The following is an 18,791-nucleotide window of genomic DNA, read 5'->3' on the forward strand; positions in this document are numbered from 1 at the left end:
CAGGTGTCACAATCTAAAGACTAAATCTGGTGTTTGCTATTTTTGCTTTTTTTTTTTTACTTTGACCAACTTTGAGCATTAGTGTTATGGGATGTCAGAGTTTGAACAACAAAACTGCAGCAATGAATTATCTATGTCATAGAGTCATACAAACAAGCATTGGTAGCCTGGATGTGTTCTGTTTGATAATTCAGCAGAGAAAGCTTTGAAAAGTGCATGTTGGTTAAACTTTCAAGGCTCGTATCAGCATGTGTGATGCACAGCTGGTCAGAACAAGTTATAGGCAATGAAAGGTCTCATTTTTACTTGCATGTGATACCAGGCTCATCTTCTAGACATGATTCCTTCTACGTCAACATCATTTTCTCATAAATTCTTTAAATGAAATAATTTAAATTAAACCATTCTTTGGTATTATCTGTAATTTCATAAAATGGGAAAATCTGTAAAATAACAGTAAATAGTTGATAAAGTACAGTTAACAGCATCATAGTTTGTCAGCCCAGTTGTTTTCTAGTAATGTGGACTTAATGTCTTTCTTTTGGCAGCCTGTAACCAGACAGACTTGGTGTTCTTGATCGACCGCTCCAGCAGCATCAACCCAGACCAACACCAACTCGTGCTAAACTTCACGGCTGAAGTCGTGAACAACTTTCACATCGGCCAAGAGTACGCTAGAGTCGGACTCGCACAGTTCAGTGACGATCCTTATGACGAGTTTTACCTCAGCACGTACTACAAGAAGGAGGAAATGATTGCAAGAATCCTCAGCCTAGTGCACACCGGCGTGGACACCTACCTCGGAAAAGCCTTAGCACATATGAAGAAGTACTTTCAGGAATCGCAGGGCGCCCGCAAAGATGTCCCCAAGACTCTGGTGGTGGTCACAGACGGGGATTCTCACGACGACGTGGAGGATGCAGCCGATGAACTCAGGAACATGGGGATCGAAATACTCGCCATCGCCGTTGGAGACGTCTATGACCTGCAGCTCCTGCAGATCACCAGAGATCCACAGAAAGTGTTTACTGTGCAGAACTTCGACAGTTTGTTAAGCATCAAGACCACGCTTTCTGAAGCTATCTGCAAAGAACCAAAAACAGAGCCGGCTGGTAAGTGGAATGCTGCACTCTGTAAAATAAACTCTATGCTCAATGGCGAAAATGAACACAACAGTTTGCATTAATCTGCTGGAGTTATTGCAACTTTTAAAAGGAACAAACCAACACACTACACTGAGTTGGTAGAATTAGCTTTCCCTTTTCAGGTAACACTATTTTTAATTACCTCATGATTGGTAGCATAAACACCAGCATAAAAGTTTTCAAGGTGTTTTTCTGTATTTCAAATTTAAAAGTACGTTTTTTTGGTTTTACGTATTTAATAACCATAATCATGAGCACATGTTTTTCATTTGATACCTCACGAGAAATACACATTATATAGAGGGATTTTTTAGGTTAATTACTATAGTTGTAAGCTGCAGTTTTTAAGTTGGCAACTGTTTAATAAAATTAAGTTGTTCCGACTAGTTTTTCCACATTATTTAAATGGAATTTTCAAGTTAGTTCCTCGAGTTCGGAACACAAGTTTTTAAGCTAACGACTGTTTAAAGTTAGCATCTCATAAGAAAATAATTAATTTAATAACATAGCTAGTAGGTAACTGTTGTTTTGTTTTTGTTTTCAGTTTGAAGTTGTGTTTTATTTAAACGTTATTTTTGTGTTAGGTATACAACTACTAACCATCAACATGTTCTAACTAGTCTTTCCACATTATTTAAATATAATTTTAATGTTTTATCTAACAGCAATATAATTTGGGACATACACTTCAAGTTGACAAAGGTTTTTAAAAATGAAGTTGCTCAAGTGAGATATTCTTCAGTAATTTTTTGCTTTTCCATGTTTTTATATATAGATAGATAGATAGATAGATAGATAGATAGATAGATAGATAGATAGATAGATAGATAGCTTTTTAGAAATTACTGACTTCAATGATAAACTTCTTGGTAATTCACTTCTATTGTTTTTGAAATGCAGTTGTATTTTAAGACACTTTATTGATATCTTTAAACAAACAGATTTGTCAAATGAAACTTCATTGATTTTATCCACTATTATGCATTTAATGAAGTGATGGGAACAAGAAACCCTGAATTACTTTTTGCAGACTTTCTGTGTGTCAGCGTGAACACAAATTTCTATTTTTCCTGCAGTCTGCAACATCGATATTGCAGTTGGATTTGACGTAACAAATCGGCGCCCTGGTGAGCTGCTGGTCGGTCGCAACATCCGGCAGCTGGAAGAGATCATCCGTTACGTCTCCTCGGTCGATGACCTGTGCTGTCCCGTCCCCGAACCCTTCCAGATCAACATTGCCTTCCATGTAGTGAACGCAGACGGACGCATCGTGCTCGACACTGACTTTGAACCAATCACAGAGGAGTTGCTGAGGAAAGTGTTGACCTACACAGTGTCGCAGCCCACCTACTTTAACTCTGACATGCTAAAGTTCTTCAAGGACCGGTTCATAGCCAAAAGCAGCTCTAAAGTCAAGGTAAACTAATGCTGCTTCCCTTGTTGTGCTTTTATTTACTTTTAATGTACATACAATGACTCTCTTCTGTGCAAGGAGCGGCGTCATAACTTCTAAAGGACTTTTATCTTATCTTGACCCAATCGAAGTCATTTTTTATAATTTTTTTAATCTAGTATTCATTTGTCATATACTGTTTCCTTTGTGTTTTGTGATGGGCAAAGTTTTTGTGTGAATTTACCAGCTATTATCTGTATTTTTAAAATCTGTAAAATAACACAAAATTGTTCAAAAATTTACAGTTAAAACCAAAAATGTCATTTTTTTTAAAACAGTTTGTAAAAACTGTGAAAATAAGAGCAGATATCTGTGAAACGATGTGTTTTAAATAAAGTAAAAGTAGTTTCATTTTTAAAGTCAAACACTGCAAAAGAACTAATAACCGTTTATAAAAACACAGATTTTTGACGTAGACGTCGTGTAGGTGTTGTTGATTTTTGGCTTTGTTTTTTACAGTCAGCATGTGAATTCATACTTTTTTCTGTGATTTAACTTAATGTTATTTGTAAATTAACAAAACAGGGAAAATCTGTATAATTAGTTAAAAGAGGCTGATGTGAATGTGGTTAGTTTTGCAGTTTGTTGCCACATTAAAACAGTGACTAACGTCAACCTTCAGGTGCTGCTGATCTTCTCAGATGGACTCAACGAAGACGTGATGACACTGGAGCAGGAATCCGAAGAGCTGCGAAAGTCTGGTAAAACTGGCACTTAGTTCTATGTTCATCCTCGTGTGTGGGAGTTTCTTTGTGTGTGTCTTTGTTGTCATTTTGTGTCTCATTTGTGTCCTTTTATGTCTCATTGGTGTCATGATTCTATTGTTTTGTCGTGTTTTTATGTGTCTCATTTGTGCCTTTTGTGTTCTGTCTTTGTTGTTTTGTGTCTTGTTTTTATTGTTTTCTGTCTTGTTTTTGTCACTTTGTGTCTCGCTTGTGCCTTTTTGTGTTTTGTTTTTGTTGTTTTGTCCAATTTGTTGTTTTTTTGTCTTGTTTGTACTGTTTTGTCTTAGTTTTAGTGTTTTTATTTTCTTTTTTTTTCAAAGTTTTGTATGTTCCAACAACTTGCTCCTCTGAATATTGTTTTTTGTATGTATTACATATATGGCGCCCCTTCCACACATCATATCCATCCTAACCCTTCTAAGATAAATCACATTGAAGCACTGAGCTGCTGTCCAACTTAAGCTAACCCAGATTGTGTATTTAAACTCCTGTGTTTCATTTTTTTGGAGTAAACGAGGCAGTGAATCTGTGGTTGTGACTGTTCAGGGGTCAGCGCTCTGCTCACCGTGGCCCTGGATGGTGCCGACCCCACTAAGCTGCAGATGGTTGAGTTCGGCCGAGGATTTGGCCACAAGCTTCCTCTCAGGATCAACATGCCAAGTATCGGCCAAACCGTCCTCCAGCAGATCGTAAGTCATGCATGTTACTGCGAGTTATGAGTCAAAAAGAAGTTGTGGTCCTGATGGAACCTGAAGGCATGGTGTACATATAAAAATGACACTGAAGTCTGCGTGTTTCAATATACAGACGTGACTTGATAGTCTGACCCTTAACAATCCGAAAACCTTGCTTCCGACAGGTTTTTAGGAAAAACAAACGGAACCCATTAAAAATACCCTTAACATAAAGACAGCCTTGGATTCCAACTCCGACATGACATTTTATGTCACACATAAGGATAACGGCGTATTATCTGACTGAACAATCCGACAGATTGGCTACGTCCAATCCAATTTTTTGCAAATTCGTTCACATTTCCAGTTAAATGCGACTTGTATGTGATCTGCTGTGTGAACTTCATTCGACCCAAAAGTGTCCCGCATGCACAGAAGAGGACACGACGACGTCACACACAGCGAGCGTGCTCAGTGTTTGCAAAAGAAACACTGAGCAGGTAACGACGGAGCGCATCTGCCACTCCCCTGCCACCGCCACCGATGTTGGAAACAGAAGTGTGGCCGCTAACTAAACTGGCATCAGCAGCCAAGTACTGCCTGTGCGCTCCACCCACTTCCATCCCGTCAGAGTGCTTCCCCGGGGTGGAAGTGGTCCATCCGTCCGTCCGTCGTCCGTCCCCCCCCCGACCATATTATCATTAATTGGATCTATGTCGTTCAGACTGTCATGAAAAGATCAGATACAGGTCGCATAGGAGGGAAAAAAAATCAGATTGGGTCACTTTAGCATGCTGTCTGAACGTATTCACCTCTGATGTCAGCAATAAACAATGAATATTAACAACAAATGACCCTTCAAGCATCAAGCCCTCCTTCTGTCTTGACCTCCGTCTTGACAATCCGACAGCCTTGCTATCCGACATAAAAGAAGGTTTTACATTTCGTGTCGGATTATTGAGTCAGGACTGTATATATAGATAAAGTTTCATTCATTCAGTTTTTATATACACACACGTTTTTATAGATTTGTCTTCACTCATTTATTCTTTGTACATACATGATTATTTAATACCTTGTGTTGTCGTTACTTCACAAATGTACTTTTCCAAACTGACACAGCTAAAAATAAAGGGGGATGAACAAAACCGAACATCAAAGAAAGAAGGAAAAAAATCCAAACAAACAAGAAAATGTAAAATTTAAACATTTGACATCAATTTTGAAAAAAGTTACTCAGGGGTCCTTTAAAACAAAAATGTTCTCTTTGAAAAACTTCCATATAAGTGTCATTTTCCACTTTGAGTTTTTTAAAAACTTTGGCCCAAACATTTATTCATTTTTTGTATTTTAGCTCTTTAAACACCAGTTTGTTTATGTGATGTCACGTTTTTTTAAAAATGAAAAACAAAAAAAAAACACAATAAAGACTTATTGTCCACACAAGTGGTAGGTTGAAAATTCCTTCTTTGAATATCAGTCTGGGCATTTCAATGATCAGTAACAACATTGATTCTGAAGCATTAATATTTTTTGTGCAGTGTCAAATAGAAAAACAAAATCAAACACCTGAGACCCTAACAAAACAACTGTCATGAAAATATTTAGGATTTTTTCCACTTTTTGAGTTAGATTATTATTTTTTTTTTTAAACTTTTAAGTCTTTAAATGCCGGTTTGTTTACATGATGTCATTGTTGTTGTTTTATGAAAAGAGAAAAACACTATTTAAACTGTATATTTTTATTTATCACAGTCTAAGACATGTCAGTGATTGGAACCAATAATGATTCTGATGCATTTTTATTATTATTAGTTTCGCAGTATAAAATTAAAAATACTAATAATTACGTGATAACTTATAGCTGATTTAAAATGTCAAGTGGTGTTTAATCGTCCTATCAAAGAGTTTAGCTTATGATTGACCTATTATCTCATATTAATCAAGAAAAAGCAAAAATACAGGATAATTCTAAACAGCAAAAAGACAAAACAAACAATAAAAGCAGCTGGCCTACATTTGGCTAGTTGAGGTTGATAATAGTACCACATACTTTACACTAGTTGTATCTTAATGTGAAATTAAACATCCTGGTGACTTCCTTATATTTAATCCTGCAAGTGCATTAAATAGTTAACAACTGCTGCAAGGACTAAAGGGAGAAATGCAGCAAAATGATGCTGAGAAAGAGCTTTTACAGGATCAAGTTTATGTGTGATGCGACCAGTTCCTTGTTTTTTGTGCAGCTGTATTAAGGTTTAGAAATTCTTCTCTGGTTTATTCTCTGATGAAGGAAAAAAACGTTTTGTTTACAGAGGTGGGAACCGGTGGATGTACAGAGAGGAGAACTGTATATACAGTACATACTGTATGTCACATGGTTGTTTATATTTCATCTAAGAAACGCTGCTCTCTGCTCCCCTACACTATCACCCACCTCATGTGCTAAAGGCTTCAGTAACTTTGTATTTATTGCGAATAACTGTATTTGCACTAAGTTGTGGTTCACTGTAACTTAAAGCTCTGGTTCACTTTTACACATATCTGTGGCTGTACATAGTTAAAAACTCATTTTCCTTCTGTAACCTGTTGCCCTGGTTTAAATGCTCATGTTTCATAAATACCTTGAGATTAAAAGAGTGAAATTCCTTTTGTGTTTATATCCAATAAGTCTGATTCTGTTTCTTTTTTAAATGAGGCATTGAAACTTCAAATGTGCATTGTTGTGTGTCCCTGCAGAGCACGGCAGCAGATCGGGAGTGCTGCAAAGTCATGTGCAAATGTTGGGGACATGAAGGACCCCCTGGTTCTCCTGGCAATCCGGGGATAAAGGTAGCTATATACATGATGTCAAGAATGTTTAGGAGAAGACCGAAGCAGACCAGTTGTGTTTTCCTCAAGGACTCAGCTGTGCAGCTTTAGACAAACCTGAAGACGGCTGCTGTACTTCAGTTTGACCTTGTAAACGTTAATGTTAATGTTTCTCTGTGCTTTATAAACAGGGTCAGCCTGGACGGAACGGTCAGCCGGGCTTCCCAGGAGAGGAGGGAGGCATGGTAAGTGTTCAGTTTATCCACACCACTTCATTTTATAGCAACATGATGGCAGGAAAATATGCAGGTGAAGCGCTGAAAACAACTTAAAACCCTACAGCGGCTGCAGCTGAAGAGTACTTACAATGTAGACCATTTTCTGGATGCATGAGTTCGTTTTTTGGTTGCTGAAAGGACAGAAAACTGGAAAATGTGAATCAGCATTTCCCAAAGTCCAAGATGACACGTGTCTTGTTCTGTCCAAAAATCACCAGTTTACTGTCCATGCAGGAGAAAAGAAACCAGAAAATATTCACATTTAGACGTTTTTATTTTAAAAAATGACTCAAACGGATTTCTGGTGGTCGACCAACAGTCTTTTTGAAGACGCCACTTTTGGCTTTAAGACACCATGTTCCCCATCCTGTGACATTTTTGATTTAAAAAAAACAAACAAAAAAAAAACAGTAAAAACCAATTAATCTAATCAATTATAATCTGCAGAATGACAATGAAAATACTGGCTAGCTTTAGCCCTAAAGAGCAAAATTACAGATTTTGTGCTTGTTTTGTGTCTCAATGAAGTTGTTTTGTGTTATTTTGTGTCTCTATGTGAGTGTTTGTAGGTTTTTGTGTCTCTTTGTGGTTGTTTTGTGTTTTCTTGTGGTTGTTTTTTGTCTCCTTGTTGTCATTTTGTGTGTTTTTGTGTCTCTTTATGCTCGTGTTGTGTCTTTTTGTGGTTGTCTTTGTGGTTATTTTGGATCCTTCTTTTCTCGTTGTGGTTATTTGGCCAATTATTGGTGTATCTTATAGGACCAAACACAATTTGCGTGCCTTGTGTTTGATTTTGATGCTGTTTGAGGGTTTTTCGTCCTGCAATTATCACATGTATGTTTAACATTTACTGTGTTAGTTGTCATCAGCTGGAGCTGCTGGAGCTGCTGCAGTCCACTTTCTTCTGCTATGTCACTGCATTTTGTTTGGTTTTGCTACAGGGAGAGCGAGGACCTCCTGGGATAAATGGACCTCAGGGCATCCAGGGCTGTCCTGGATCAAGGGGACAGAAGGTACACTGCAGTCATGTCAAAAAACAGATTTTTAGAGCAATTTCTGCTTGACCATCTCTGATTTGTATGATTTTTTTTCTAGCATAACATATGTATATTTAAAAACATAACCTTGAAATTTTAGTTTGATATATTAAATATATTTTTTGAGATAATTAGAAAAACAGAAAAGCGTGTTTACCCACTTTTACCAGGTTTGTTTGAAAATTGAAACGTGAGGTTATTTGAACAAAAATATCTCAGCTTGAAATCTTCACAGTTATTTCTCATCATGTCATTGATTCTGCATCTGTAATATTGGATTAAGTGGATTAAATAATTTTTGATAATGGCTGAGTTGAAATATCAAAAAACCAAGACTAAAGTAAGAGTAAATATTGTTTCAGCAAAGTACTGAGCAGCACCAGATGTGTTCATCTACAACTGTTACCACTTACTACTGTAATAACAGCAGAAAGCGTATGTATGCACCATGTTTTCGTGGAAATCTGGTTTTCTAGTCATGAAAAGTTAGGACTATATCTTTTTGTTTGTTGGCATGAAAATGCTGCATCCCCATTTGCTTTTAATTGTAAACATTTCAGACATGCAATTTATACAAATACAAGCGAGTTTCCTGTGAGACTCAGCTGAAAAATGTCTCCAATGTTCATCGTATACACAGAGCGCCTCAGCCTGTTGGATGTTGATGCCATTAAATCCTGTTGTTTGCATTTACAGGGCTACCGAGGCGTCTCAGGGAACAGGGTGAGTGATTGAGGCCTGCTGGAATGTAAAGTCAGCAAAGAAGCAGCGTGAAGTTTTACTGACGGATGTTTGGACGAGCAAGTCTTTGAGTTTAGACAGAGTTTAGTAGCAGAGTGAAATGTGACAGCTGATTCTCCTCCAACGCTGCAGGGCGACAACGGAGAAGAAGGACTGGACGGAGTCGACGGAGAGCAGGTGATTTGATGAACCAAATCCAACAAATGCAACAATTTGATATCAGTTTTACATTATATTAACATCAACATTACAGCGTCAGAATAAAGATCAACCTCCCGCAGGAACTGATTGTATGGACAGGTCCATCCTTAAGTGTGAAAGGTTTAAGTCATTATTTTCTTTTTAAGTTTCACATAATAATAAAGAATCTGTCTTTCTATGCTGGAGGCAAATTCAGTCAAAAAATATAAACCTAAATTCACTGCATTAACAAGCAGAGAGTTGCCACAATCATATGAGAGGAGCTTCTTCAGGGCAAACAGTTTTTTACAGTGACTATATTTCCATACAGTTACTTGTGCCAGTATTCTGAACTCACTCAGACAGCCTGAGATGTGTTTTAGAGAGATGACATTATTGGACACTGAAGGCATTATTGAACTCGTTCATGCTACTTAACATTTGTCTCTCTAGTAATGATCTGAGTGTATAGTAATATAATATTATATTATATTGCGCTGTTCATATTTTTGTTTCGACTTTGGGTAGCTCTCTCTTTTTTTTTTTTAAACCATACCTGTATTTGCATTTCTGCATTGAATGCCATGAAGATATAAAAGCTTGATATCAAAATACTGTAGCAGGTAAATGTAATAACTTGAATATGCAATATAAAGAGTAGATTTAGTTGTGAAACAATGTCAACTTAATGCATTTAATCTCTGACATTTACTTCACAGAAAATAATTACAAACTGTGACAATGTGAAGATGCAGTCAAGGAATTGTTTTTTTTTTTTTTTGCTGAGTTTCTGTTTTTGTTTTTGCAGGGAGTGACGGGACTGGATGGACTTAAAGGAGACAGAGGAAACCCAGGAAACCCAGTAAAAAAAAATACATTGAAACCTCTATATTTACCTTAATTTCCCTTCATTCTGGTGCTCATTTTTACATTCCCAGATTATTGTCTTGAAAGTCATTAAGTGTAGCTCATTTAGTTCAGATAGATAACTATTATATTTTATTTAAAGTTGAATTAATAAAATTAACAACCACTTAGTCATGATGAAAGCTCCAGTGTGCAGGATTCAGGTGGATCTATTAGCAGAAATGGAATATAATATTCATAATTGTGTTTTCATTTGTGTATTGTCACCTGAAAATAAGAATATTTGTAGTTTCTTGAGCTTATAATGAGTCTTTTATGATTCGAATGCCACTAAGCCATACACACAGAGCCATTAAATATGTGAAATATATATTTATAAAAATATTGTAGCGATTTGTGCATCTAAGATTTATGGTAATTTACATTGTTGTATATGTTGCTGTAAGCTCAGAGGTGTTGCCCTCTGACCGCTGTACTGTCATCTCCAGGGTATCCCAGGTATCGAAGGAGAGGGGGGCTTCAAAGGACAGCGAGGCCTGAGAGGAGATCCGGTGAGTTTCATCGTTTCCCACCTTCAACTTTCTGTCTTTTTGTCTCACCAGAGATAAAAACGGAAGTTAAGATAATGCAGGGGCACTGTGGGAAGAGAATGATCCCTCACTGGCTTCCCACTCACAATATAGCTGTGTTTCAATTCAGGGCTCCATAATAGAAATGTGTCTTTCTATTCTCAACTGATCCCAAGATTCATTGCACGTAATGTAATCTAAGTATTGGGTCTTCTCCATTTCCTTCTAGTCATGTTAATTTCTTTAAAAGTTTGAGAAATGTCAGCCAAGGACTGTCATTTCAGTCGGAAATATGGATACAGCCATATATTTACACTTACAGGAACTGTCTGGGGCAACAGTACCACCCTTGTTTAAAGATTTTGCCCTTCCGTTTTATTTTGCAGAACCAGCAATTAAAAATGTGTCCTTTGCTGGAGCCATTCAATCATTTGGATCTGCTGAAAACTCTTCTGTCCGTGTCCTCATCAAATTTCATGACTGTAGAAGTTATTGGAGCTATTAGACCCCTAAAATTGTGAATACGTATCAAATTCTCAAAATTCAGCCCAAATATGTCACAAACATTTAGAGAGCAAATCCAGCCTCATGTGTCTGTATTTCCACTGAATTCTGCAGCCTGTACAGAACACTGTGCACGTTTGCTCTCTGCATGCATGCTGATGGTGGAATTTCACACCAAACCTGAAGAATTTTGTGCATTGTGCATTTTTACCAGTAACATTAACTGTAAATTTGTATAACAAATAAATACATAACATAGTCAGAACAAGGCTGATGCTGCAGCTTATCAGCTCTGAGCATACCAGAGGCAAACTATAATTTAAAGTGACAGATGTGAAAATGTCTGGCTTACTGCTGTATTAAACACCATTCAGACTGAACTAAGTTTTTTATCAGAGAATTTAAGAGCCTCCACAACCCAGTGTAACTTCAGCAGGCCAAGTCTGCATATTTGCATGTTGAGGAAGAAAGGAAAACTAGAGTTTGAACTCTGTAAAGGGTTTATATCCAAGGCTGAAATCCCCATAGCTGGCATATTCCATCAACCCACCCTTAAGCTGAGAGCAAAGTCCTGAGAAAGTTAGCTGAGGGCTAAACAAAGTGATGGAAGTAAAAACACAACCATCCTCTGGTGTTGTTTTTAGCAGAGCACAATCTGAGTGTATTTCCATCATCTGTATCATTTTATCAATGTCATTAAATGGCTTTGATACAAATAAAAATCCAATTTATCATCTGCTCTGTCCTCTGTTTAAAAGCAGCTTGTCACAGCTGGAGGCTCCACCGTCAGAAACCAAACAGTGTGTGGAGTTTTAAAATGACTGATCTTTTTAAGGTGATTCTGTTAAGACTCTGTTTTACCCGACAGGGCACTCCAGGTACCGACAACAACCGCCCAGGACCGAAAGGAGACCCTGGCAACCCCGGGAAACCGGTAAGAAACATCACAGGATTCAAAGCTATGAAGCAGCAGAAGGAGCAACAGAGCTTGAGCTGAGATGAGACGGCCAGGTGCACTGTGTCACGACCATTGGCTTTAAATTAAAGATGGTCTGAAAAATGTCTTAAACCTGCACGCTTTCTAACACCAAGCAGGGGGCGACTCCTCTGGTTGTCTGAAGTTGAACTGAAGTCTATCAGAAGCCTACAACTCCTCTAAGACACACTCTTAACCATCTGATATTGTCCAAGAATTTGAGTGGAAGGAAGACTTAAGTTACCTGAACTTGAGTTTTGTTTTAGACCAACGAACACAGAAATTTGCAAAATTAAGTTGATGCAACATTATTAGGTCAACTCAACAAATCAAACTAATGTTTGCAATTTTCAATGGTTTAACTAAATCAGTAAATTTTATATTTTTTTAATTTTGCATCCATACATTTAATTTAGTCATGGCAACAAGTCCCCGACATTAATTACTTTATAGGGTGTAAAAAGCAGGCATTAATCATCCCCTGTACCATTTTTCATCTATAAGTCATGGATTGCTTTGGTGGAGTGAAGTTACAATCCAGGATCTGGATAATTCAGCAGCTATGGTTTCACAGCTTTAGGTAGACTCTTCCTTATTGCAAAGGATTATTGAAGCTCCTGTAGCGTTTACAACCAGCTCCATATCATCTGTTCTTTATAACACAATCCTGTACAACTTCTTCAGAACCTTTAGTTACTGTGGAGAAAAAAACTACCTCCAGAACCAGCAGCCACAGTATTCTCAGGACTGTTAAAGTGAACTCATCCTGCATCTCGATGTGTTCGATCCACAGGGTGAACCTGGTCAGAACGGGCGGCCAGGCGAGGGCGGAGTCGTTGGAAACCCGGTAACATGTCTGCACTTGTGATTACATATTTGCATTGTGTTATGTATGTACAAGTATGGTTCTGTGCAGAGGTTTTAAAGGACTAAATGTAAAGTAAAGATGCTTTATAGTTTTGTATTTCTCAGATTAAGTGTTCTCTGAGACCAGAAGTAAAAAAAGCAAAATACAAGAAAAATATTATCAAGAGAAGTCATGATGTCGGATAGGATGGTGCTCGTTTTTAAAGAGCTTTGTTGCTGATAAGAAGCATCTTGTAATCTGACCTGAATGAAATTGTAGTGAAGAATCGTAATATGTCTGGAAAGTTTTGTTCTATAAAGAGTTCTGGTATCTGCACCGGACAAATTTAGTGTCTGATGTCTGTGAGTAAGAAATTCTGCATCTGATTGAAGCCGACTCTGCAGTGCAGATGGAGGAAAACTGCGTTTGTTTGATTTGATGTTTTTTTTTAAAACCACACTTCTGCAATAAAATTTTAGACCACACATATGCGACAAATCAACATCTACCATAAAAGGCCCACAACAAAAACAGATGCAAGGGAAGAAATTACCCCAATTTATTACTACAATTTTCTCACAGCACAGAGATAGATTTTTACTTTTTCCATCATAACTTCATAAGTTCTGCAGATAGACACATCACATTTTGAAACTGCATCCAAATCAGTTTTATGTCCACTCCAGGCATCACAATCTAAAGACTGAATCTGATTTTTGTTAATTTTCTCTGGAACCAACTTTGAGCATCAGTATTCTGGGATTTGTCATTGTTGCAACAGCAAAACTGCAGCAGATTAATGTCTATGACATAGAGTGTTCAGTTCTTGTTCCGTCAGTTTGTTCTGTCGGCCTTCTTCCTCAGATTGACTGTGTTGCCATAACATGAAAAAATGGCCACATGGCCTGTGGAATAACACTTTACCAAATTAAAATACAGGCAAAAAATATGCATACCTAGTAAGCTGCATGCCACAAAAAGACAGTAGTCTTTGAGTCTGAAATAGTGCATAAATAAGAAATGCAATAAATCCTTAATAATATTTTTCCTAGAAAAGGTAAACAAATAAATCATGCTAACTATATGATGTTAGCAGTTAAAACTACGTAGCATGATAAAGAGGGAAAGCTCCCAAAATATTCATTAGAATATCACAACAAAACTCAACAAGAAATTCTTCCTATTAATCAACTGATCTTTGTTTCTTACATTAACAAATATCTGGTGCATATGTAAGAGATTTTGATGGGTACATGATTTACAGGAGTTGTTTTGTCTCGAAGTGTAAAAGTCCAGCAAGACCTTACATAATGAACGGTGTTGAAGCCTTTGGGAGGTGATCATGGTCTTTTGGCAGACTGGAAATATTAATCTGAGAGTCATCTCCATAAAAATGGATAATAATATGGAAATCACAGATGATGCTGTCCATTGATCGGATTTAAAGGGTAGGACGGTGGGCTTTGTTGTTGTTCTGCTGCAGAAGGAATTTGGGGCAATCACACAAAGAATCTGAACATGTAAAACTCCTTAAATCTCCTATAATGCTGTATGTTGAACCTTCATCTGTTCTGCTGATTCATCACAGTCAACCTCTGACAAAAGTAAAGTTTTAAACCACATTACCTGAATAATGTTATTATATGTTACACTTAAGCTTCACTGCATTTCAGAACACATTTTTTTCTCATGATGATTGTGTTTTTTGTTTTTTTTGTTTTTGTTTTTTTTTAAAATTATTTTTTATATTTTTTTGTATTTTTTAGTGTATGTTTATGATTCTTCCACCACCTGGCTAAATGATTTTTATTGTGGAGCTTTATATTTTATAGCAGCTGTAGGAATTAATAATAAACACATTAAATCACTTCAGAAATAACTATAGATATATTATTTATAGGTAGAAATTCATGTAAAACAGCATTTTTTTATTACAACACAGTTAAGTGCAGTGCACAGATGTTAACTGCTTCAAAATTGGTTTGATCATTATGCTAACTAATGCTTGTGTGTTAATTCTAGTCACACATTTCCAGACCTTGATGTGAATCACCCAAGGAGAGCTGACTGTTACTGTTGTCTTTGTCAATGAATATTCACTGTAATGTTCTCTGGTGTGTAGGGAGCAGATGGAAGACGAGGCCCCAATGGTGTGAATGTAGGTAAAGAATTCAAAAAAGCCTGGATGCTGCTGTAGGTGGAGATTTACATGTCTATTAATACACCCTCTCTGCCCTTTCACCCTCCTGTTACAGGGTGCACCTGGTGAGTCCGGAATCCGAGGACCTCCAGGCATCCCAGGTGCTTCAGGTCAACAGGTGAGAATGAACTTCCTTTATTCCAACTCTGCAGATTTATCTTTTTTTTTTTTTAAACTCTCCTTTATTTATGCCTCAACATTACCACAGTTCCATACATCTCTTTCTTCCCTCCAAGTCTTACATATACTTTACTCTCACAATAAGACTGATTAAATACGGCCTATGCATTAAAGATAAATTGTCCCTATTTTTTTGAAAATCCACATTATTGGAGATTTTTGAACAAATCCTGAATTTGGGAGGCCTTAAGCAAAATACTGAGTCTTGATTGCCAGTATTCCCTACATTCACCAGAACACCTCCTGAGTATTTGAAGACTCCAGGACATGTACTTTAAGAGATATGGACATCTGAAAGTGGCATCTTGTTCAATTTCCAACTCGAAAGAGGTTTATTGAAAATTTCTATTGGGTAAAAAATTATGAAAATGTTGGAATTTCAGCTACCAACTGTGCAGATGTTCAGTTTCAGATGCCAAAGAGATTATTCCTACGAAGTTTCAACAGATTCTGAGACCACCTTCGTTGAGTTGACGCAGAGGGACCCAGTAGTGTTTTGCCTCATGTTCATCTGCTTGCATTCAGCACGCTGCTGATTTCCTGCATCCACATGTGATGAGCGTGTGTGCTTGCATGAATTTAAAGGAAATGCGACATGCTTGTCCTTACACATTGGCTAATTAATTAAACCCAATTTCTTTATAAGGTGACTCAACAGCTCCCTTTAGGTTTGAGGGTTTATGAGCTCAGGGACTGTCTTCGTCATGCTTATGATTGTTCAAGAGCATCACTCGAGCAGAGTCACTGCCAAACACAAAATGCATGTCATTCTGAAATAAATGGTTAACCTACTGAGTGTGCACCCACAACCTGCAGAATAAGCTAACGCTTCACTCACTTTTGTCCTTTTCTTGCTTTTACTTGTTTCACACATTCATTCGTATTTCACTGTGAGGAAAGCCCAGCTAACATTAAACAGCTTCCACTTTTCGTTTTAAACCTAGTGTGGTGGATCACAGAGCTGAAAACATCCAAATACAGACCAAGTGTGTTTTTATTGAGTGAGGAGCTATTTGGAGCAGCTGCACACAGTCCGATATCTGCCAGACAAACAAATGTTTCCTGAAAAAAGCACTCAGAGATCACAGGGGATCATAAATTAGGATTAATGCAGCGATATTTGGCATCAGCCGGGTCATGGGGTGTCGGTGTCTTTCTGTTCACAATGGATGTGATGTTTTAGGAAAGTAGAGTTGGTGTGTTTGGCAGATTTGAATGTGATTACTTGTTTGGCTGATGGACAGACTTCCAGAGAAATTCACTGAAACTCTTTACGGAAAGAGAAACCATGTGTGTGAGAAAGAAAAGTCAAACCGTTAGAATGCCAGTTGTGCTTTAAGCTATCCAGATCCCCTGTTGTTAGGCCCCCGCTTTCCACTGAATAACTGTAACATTTAATGGACTGCATCTGTGAAAACATTTTATGAAAAATGGAAACAATCAGCAGCTATCAGATTTAAAGATCTAAGCAGATCTAAGTAGATGGGAGAACATGATAAGTGATGGATACAAGTGAAGCAGCAAAGATATACAGACATAAAAGAAAGATTTAAAATAATAATAATAAAGATACTATAGAGTATGTACACTGGATACCTTTCATGTATGCAGATATGACACGATGAATAATTATATACATAACTGTGCAACACGCACAGGGTGTAATATTTAAAGTCTTTTATGAATGAAAAATGGTATAAAAAGTAGAGAAGTACACACTTGATTTACAAAACATTTGTGGCTGCAGATTCTTATACAGGTTCCTCCTCAACGTGATAAAGATGTTTGCTTGTAACAGAAATAAGATTTAGCATTGGATAGTTGCATAGTTTAATGTAATGTATAATGTCGCACAGGATAGTTTCACAGTGCGCTATAAATAATCGTGTTTGGGCTCAACCGAAACAGTTTGCATCAATATTTTTGAGGTACAATAACTTCTGCTTATTAAGTTCAACCAACAAACTACACTGAATTTGTGAAATGACCTTTTGCTCTCTATATATCTTTTTAAACTTCCAGTCTTGATCATCTAAAAATATACATGCATTTTAAAATAGAGAAGAGAATTTGAAATCCCAAAGTTATGAAGCCATTTTTAGTAGGTTTAACTTGAATGAACTTTTCCTCTGCAATTTCCATCCATCCATCCATCATCTACACACTGCTTAATCCTCACGAGGGTCGCGGGGGGGCTGGAGCCTATCCCAGCCGACTTAGGGCGAAGTTCCTCTGCAATTTCAAATATTGTAGTTACTTAATGATAGGTTGCCTATAGTCTTTCAGTTGTTTACCCCAAAAACCTAAGTCATTTTGAGTCATATTTGCATGTTATTTAAACTGATTGTTATGTGCTTAATTACCATAACTGTAAACACAAACATTTAAGTTCACAAATTTAAAATTAAGTTGCTCCAGTGTTGAGTAGGCAGGGAGGAGACTTAAAATTCTGAACTCAAGGTGAAGAAATAATAGTTCGCAAAATCAACTTCATTAAGTTACCTAAACTTGAATTTAGGTTTAAATCAAATAATGCAGAAATTTGAGTTTAAATGACACACAAAATTAAGTTGATGCAGCATTTTCATGTCAAAACAACTCAATTTACAACAGTTATGTAATCTAATCTTGCTGCCATGCATTTAATGAGGGATTGGTGTAGTTCTTTTTGTAATGTAGTGTAGTAAGTAAAATACGTGTAAAAATATTAGAATATATTATATGTAAAAGAAACTCTGTATGTAAGACTTACATGGTAATAATAATTAGTCAAACACACAATAGTAGTTGCATATTTCAAGATAATTAGAAATATAGATATCATACTATGATAATGACATGAACTTTGGATTGTGTGGATAATCATTCAGATGTTCTGTGGGGGGATCGCTGTCCTGACACATGTTTTCTCTGCAGGGACGCACAGGAGAAAGCGGTGAACCTGGACCCAGAGGATTTCCTGGTTTTCCTGGGCCTCAGGTCAGTGCATCACCACCCTGCTTGGTTTTAGACTACTGATGTGAACATTACAAACAGTTTTAACTCTTCTGGTCTGTCGGTTTCTCTTCAGGGTGAACATGGAGAACCTGGAAACCCGGGACAACCTGGAAGTCGTGGTGGTAACGGACAGAAGGTCTGCAACGTCATTTTCATATTCTGACTAGTCCAAACTAAATTACAGGGACCTCTAACTGTGGTTTGACTCATCAGAATGACATTATAGATGTGTTGAATTAAAACTCTGACTGGTCACAATGACGTTGTTGACATCTGTAAATTTAATTTTGGACAGTCAAACCTATCAGTTTAATGGTGCAACATCTTACCATAGTGTTAAGCTGTCTAGGGAGGGATTTCAAGACTGTGTTTTGTCTGATAAGTCATATCTGTAACCGTTATCCTGACTGGTCCAAACTTAAACACTGAGATAACTAAATGTCGTTTTGATTAGTCAGAATGGTGTCATTGATATCTGGACAAAAAATTGTATTTTTACTCTATATAATCAGACTTTTTATTCAATTAATGTTAAAACGACTAGCCACAGTGTTGGCCTGTCTAGCAAGAAATGTGAAGACTGCATTATAGGTGTCTGATAAGTGGTATC

General features: G+C 37.2%; 1 protein-coding gene across 1 annotated transcript in view; it reads left to right on the forward strand.

The window, feature by feature from the left end:
- Nucleotides 1-18,344, forward strand: part of LOC103374790 (collagen alpha-6(VI) chain-like) — a 39,771-nt gene extending 21,427 nt beyond the window's left edge. The window contains exons 10-26 of the mRNA XM_008304942.1: nt 549-1,112; nt 2,222-2,562; nt 3,221-3,299; nt 3,870-4,012; nt 6,737-6,829; nt 7,000-7,053; nt 8,025-8,096; nt 8,817-8,843; nt 8,994-9,038; nt 9,850-9,903; nt 10,397-10,459; nt 11,850-11,915; nt 12,751-12,804; nt 14,927-14,962; nt 15,060-15,122; nt 18,101-18,163; nt 18,255-18,344. Of these exons, the coding sequence (XP_008303164.1) occupies nt 549-1,112; nt 2,222-2,562; nt 3,221-3,299; nt 3,870-4,012; nt 6,737-6,829; nt 7,000-7,053; nt 8,025-8,096; nt 8,817-8,843; nt 8,994-9,038; nt 9,850-9,903; nt 10,397-10,459; nt 11,850-11,915; nt 12,751-12,804; nt 14,927-14,962; nt 15,060-15,122; nt 18,101-18,163; nt 18,255-18,344 (1,907 nt within the window). The remainder of the gene's footprint in view (nt 1-548; nt 1,113-2,221; nt 2,563-3,220; nt 3,300-3,869; nt 4,013-6,736; nt 6,830-6,999; nt 7,054-8,024; nt 8,097-8,816; nt 8,844-8,993; nt 9,039-9,849; nt 9,904-10,396; nt 10,460-11,849; nt 11,916-12,750; nt 12,805-14,926; nt 14,963-15,059; nt 15,123-18,100; nt 18,164-18,254) is intronic.
- The last annotated feature ends 447 nt before the right edge of the window (nt 18,345-18,791 follow it).

This window comes from Stegastes partitus, unplaced genomic scaffold (genome assembly GCF_000690725.1).
Source record: "Stegastes partitus isolate 25-593 unplaced genomic scaffold, Stegastes_partitus-1.0.2 Scaffold2356, whole genome shotgun sequence".
NCBI classification, from domain to species: domain Eukaryota; kingdom Metazoa; phylum Chordata; class Actinopteri; family Pomacentridae; genus Stegastes; species Stegastes partitus.